The sequence below is a fragment of the Zea mays genome, chromosome 3 (genome assembly GCF_902167145.1).
Source record: "Zea mays cultivar B73 chromosome 3, Zm-B73-REFERENCE-NAM-5.0, whole genome shotgun sequence".
Taxonomy (NCBI): Eukaryota; Viridiplantae; Streptophyta; class Magnoliopsida; order Poales; family Poaceae; genus Zea; species Zea mays.
The window spans coordinates 7,048,935-7,053,306 of record NC_050098.1 but is presented as its reverse complement, the minus strand read 5'-3'; the positions used below and the strand labels follow the sequence as shown (position 1 = coordinate 7,053,306).

The window sequence follows — 4,372 nt, the reverse complement described above, 5'->3', positions numbered from 1 at the left end:
GAAACGATGTAGAGTCCATGATACAGTAAATATCTGCTGCAGCGGGCGACATTTTTTTTTTTCGCCCTCTTATCGGTGACGCAGAGCAGAGCGACACATATCAGAAACAAAATCGGTCGCAGTATACAGACTTACAGAGGGACACATGCGGCAGCACAGAAATGGGTGCGGTAAAACCGGAGCTTGTCTTTCTTGGCGATCTGTTTCACGGAGGTGTGGTACTGGCCAACTGCTACGTAGTACTATACTACGGAGGCTATGGTACCTTTTTGAGAGTCGATGGTGCTCTATCGCCAATGGGGATGGGGTGGTCTATACTCCTAGTAGATCCGGAGTAGGAGTACTAGTGCTGTAGGGTGCACTAGGGGAAATGATGGTGCCAGATTTGGGGGGGAGGTCCGGTCGGGGTCAAGTCGCGACGACGCGGCCTGAGCCTGAGCCACCCGTCGCCTCCAGGCAGCCATGTGAGCCCCGCCGCGGTGACACGGACCCAGGAAAGGCAGCAGCACGTTTCGTCTCCCCGTTGGCTGCTTCGCGTGCCGGCGGTGTGGGACCCGGCCAGCAGTGACGGAGCTACTCTGTCTGTGTGCCTGTGTGGGCTACTGCCAATCCCCCGCGATAGCAGCAGGCTCTGCAGCCGCGGGCATCTGCATCTGTGCCTGTGCGCCTTGGCGAGCGGGCATCAGCCTTTTTGGCACAGTTTGTGACTTGCAAACCGTTCTATCTGTTGTTTGCTGCTACGAGAATACGAGATGACTCTTATATTCTCTCTCTCTCTCTCTCATTCGAATAGGTATCTTATTTGAATTGTCTAGTTAATAAACTGGTCCTTGGTTTGAGGGTGGACTAACTAAAAGTCGTGTCAGTGTCTGTAGCCAATCGTAGAAAAGGATCCAAACAGGATCCGTATAAACAGCATGATATAATACTCCCTCACTAGACAGAATGACATCACGCCAAACTCCTGTCCTGTTTCTTCCCCCCCCCCCCCCCCCCCCCCACCCCCCAAAATCCTGCAAAGTCAGCTTGACGCGCTCGATCTGCATCCTGCAATTTCTTTTCTTTTTTACAGGCTATAAAAAAAGAGAGAGAGGAAAACCCAGACGACCAAATGCTGCGGCCATGGCCAGAATTTCGGAGCTTATCGTCTTATCCGATGGCCTTGCTTGCCTTCTTCTTTTATCCAGCACCAGCACCAGCACCGCCGTTTTTTGTCACGTTCACACATGCATGACGCGTCTACATCTACTGTACGTACTAGTAGTGCAAACAGCAAACGCCAGTGGCCAGTGGCCACGGAGCTAGCTGCCGCATTTCGGCAACGGCAACTCGTTTCTGCGGTCATTTTGTGAGCTCGGATCGAGTGAACGTAAGAACGCTCGTCGTTTTGTGAGGTCGTGTAGGGAGTGCCGTGCACACTGCGAGATACTCGTACGTAGTACTCCCTCCGTTTCTTTTTATTAGTCGCTGGATAGTGTAATGCGTAGAGTTTGCTTTGCGCAGCGAAGATCCGTCTGTATCCCCGTTAAGGTTTTCATATAATGAAAAAAAAAGGAGAGGAACACGGCGGAGGGAGGGATGAAGCGATGCGTGCGTGCCATGGAGCAGATTCGTTTCGCTTTTTGCCGCCATTTTTATTTATAAGGGGCAAGAGGCAAGACGAGCACCGCAACACTCTCTCTCACACACACCTGGCAACCTCCCTAGACCTGGAGCGCACGAGAGAGAGATAGAAGAGAGACGGACCGACGACCGACGGCGATCTCGATCGGTAGGCAGCCGTTGCTTCTTCTTGCTTGGCGGGCGGGGCGGCCACCATAGCCCTCTGTAGCTCTTGCCGGCTTTCCTTGTGCTCCTTGGAATCTCGCCCTGCATATCTTGTACTACAGTAGCTAGCTCCTCTGCTACTGTAGAGCTACAGGCAAGAGGGAAGCAGGCAGCGACCGAGCTCTAGCTGCCGGCTGTGCGACTGCGAGCTAGAGAGAGAGAGAGAGGGTGCGGGCGACGGACGGAACGGAACAGAGGAGCCTAGTACTTGTTGTCCGCTGTCTTTCGTCCGTGCGACTGGACCTTATTCCCTCACACCTGCAGCTTTGAGGCTCGGCCGTCACGTAGTAGTACGTGTACGTTTCAGGGAGGGAGCCTTCTGACCTCTTGTTCCCTTGCCGCCTTTTGGTCACCTCGGGCACCGCGAGGCGCAGCACCTGTGCTTCCTTCCGTCGTCTTCCTGCCTCCTCTTCTGTTCACCGCTCTGGCGCTCTCCTATACTCTTCTCTCTCTCTCGCTGAGGCAGGCGGGGGCAGCCTTTCCTCCCCGGTCGCCATCCTCGTTTATATACACACACCCTCTCTTGCCGAACCACTGCTCGCTTCTCTGCCTGCTTCTGCTTGAGTCGTGCCAGTGACCCGTGACCGTGACCGCGAGCTTCAGGGACGCGGGCGGCGGCGATCATGGCGTGGCGCGGCCCGCTCGGAGCCGGAGAGGAGGCCCTGGACAGCGGCCTCGAGCTCAGCCTCGGCCTCCCGGCCTACTTCGCCCGGCCTTCAGGTGTTCGTCTGCCACGATTGGAGCTAGTAGTACACTTCTTGTTTCCTGTCGCAAATGGCTACGTGGTTCCATGTTCTGACGTTTGGTAGCCTCAGGTTTGGACGCCGCCAGGGAGGAGCCCGCCGAGGCCTCTGCCTACGCTATCCAGGCCGCCAGTGGGAGCAATGTCTCCAAGGCAAGGTGGGTGGTGGTGGTGGTGGTGGTGCCGGGCTGCCGGGTGTTGCTGTTGTTCTCTCTGTTCGCTTTTCTAAAAGGCAACTGTCTAAAGGTCCATTTTTTTTCTTAATGGTCGTTCAATTCAATCCGCCAGGGTCAGGCCAGCGGGCGCGGCGCCGGTGGTGGGGTGGCCGCCGGTGCGGTCGTTCCGGAGGAACCTGGCCGCCTCCTCCTCCAGGCCGTCGTCGGGGAAACACACCCGCCAGGAGGGCAGCGCCAAGGACGGCCTGTTCGTGAAGATCAACATGGACGGCGTGCCGATCGGGCGCAAGGTGGACCTCACGGCGTACGGCGGCTACGCCGACCTCTCCGCCGCCGTCGGCAAGCTCTTCCGCGGCCTGCTTGCCGGTACGTACCCGCCTTGTCTTGTCTCCTCCAAAACCAAAACGGACGCCGCCGTACTGCGTGTGTCGCCGCCATGTGCATGCTTGTCCGTCGTCGCATCAAGCTAGTTTTTTTTTTCCACCGATCGCGCAGCTCAGAGGGACCGAGCGGCCACGGCGGGTGGCGAGGAGGAGGAGGAGGGGGAGGGCCCCGTGATCGGCGGCGACTACACGCTGGTGTACGAGGACGACGAGGGCGACAGGGTCCTTGCCGGCGACGTCCCCTGGGAGTAAGTGGAAACCGGCACCAGCATCCCCTCCTCCCTCCCATTCGCAGCTTCGCACACACAACAACACGTCCGCGTCACCCCGGTCACTCTCATAGAATTCCCGTCTCACGTGCCCGGGTGCCGTCCCGCCCCTGTCCGCCGCAGGATGTTCGTGGCCACCGCCAAGAGGCTGCGCGTGCTCAAGAGCTCCGACGTGCCGGCCTCGTCGGTGACGGTGAGTCCCCGTGGGGGCCCTGACCGTCCGTTTCGCGAGTGAAGCTTTCGCTCGGGCATCGCAGGTCCCGTTCCCGTCGGTCGATTGACACGCACTTGTTTTTGCAGCTGGGAGCTGGGGGCCCGGAGAGGTCTGCAGCCGACTGCTGCTGCTGAAACGTGCTCTGCTTCGTCAGCTGCTTGTAAAAAGTCCCGAGTGGAGGAGACGAGGAGTGGCCCTATCCCTGGCCTCTTTTTTGTGTGTTGCTCTTGCTGCCTTTCTGCTAGTGGTACTAGTATTGGGTGCCAGTAAAAAGTAGGAGAACAAAGTCATGACGGTATTAAGGATGTAATGTGCAAGATTAGCAGTGGTAGTAGTCGTAAGGTGTTTAATGAATCTACGGTCTCTGTTTTGGGGCATATTCGACCGTTTAAAGCTGTATGCACGCGTCGAATTTCGGTGTGGTTTCTGCATGCCGGCCTTAATGTTTTTCAGCTTTTGTTTGCACACGAACGCTTTAGAGCAAGTTTAATAATAGTTGGCTCTAACTATTTACCATGTCATCTATAGGTATAGCTAACAATAAACACACTCATATTATAAACTATAAAGCTAACTTTAAGGCTGGCTCTTAGATAAATCTCTTGTCTCTTTCATCCTTTTGTCTTGCATGAGAGACAACCCCTCTATTTTTTGATGTCTTTCTCTTCCATATAAGAAGACTTAGAGCCCATTATTGTACTTGTTACGGACCTTCATCGATTCGTCTAACTGAGTAACTGTGCATATACCAAATGTACCCA

At 55.7% G+C, this 4,372-nt stretch overlaps 1 protein-coding gene across 2 annotated transcripts; it reads left to right on the top strand.

The window, feature by feature from the left end:
- The first annotated feature begins 1,587 nt into the window (after positions 1 to 1,587).
- LOC100274580 (uncharacterized) lies at positions 1,588 to 4,119 on the top strand. 2 transcript variants are annotated; one of them, XM_008674320.4, is made up of 7 exons: positions 1,588 to 1,771; positions 2,431 to 2,547; positions 2,643 to 2,727; positions 2,858 to 3,111; positions 3,241 to 3,376; positions 3,521 to 3,590; positions 3,698 to 4,082. In XM_008674320.4, the coding sequence occupies exons 2-7, from the start codon at positions 2,451 to 2,453 to the stop codon at positions 3,743 to 3,745; spliced, it is 690 nt and encodes a 229-aa protein (XP_008672542.1). In that variant the 5' UTR covers positions 1,588 to 1,771; positions 2,431 to 2,450; the 3' UTR covers positions 3,746 to 4,082. The 2 variants fall into 2 exon arrangements, with proteins under 2 accessions (XP_008672542.1, NP_001142405.1); NM_001148933.1 differs by having other exon boundaries at positions 1,687 to 2,547; positions 3,698 to 4,119.
- Positions 4,120 to 4,372: the final 253 nt, after the last annotated feature.

What these genes read in the sequence shown, in the direction of transcription:
- LOC100274580 (NM_001148933.1), top strand. Translation starts at nt 2,451, where the DNA reads ATGGCGTGGCGCGGCCCGCTCGGAGCCGGAGAGGAGGCCCTGGACAGC. An exon ending in AGCAATGTCTCCAAGGCAAG is followed by an intron (nt 2,728 to 2,857) that starts GTGGGTGGTGGT and finishes TCAATCCGCCAG; the next exon opens with GGTCAGGCCAGCGGGCGCGG. An exon ending in TGCCGGCCTCGTCGGTGACG is followed by an intron (nt 3,591 to 3,697) that starts GTGAGTCCCCGT and finishes TTGTTTTTGCAG; the next exon opens with CTGGGAGCTGGGGGCCCGGA.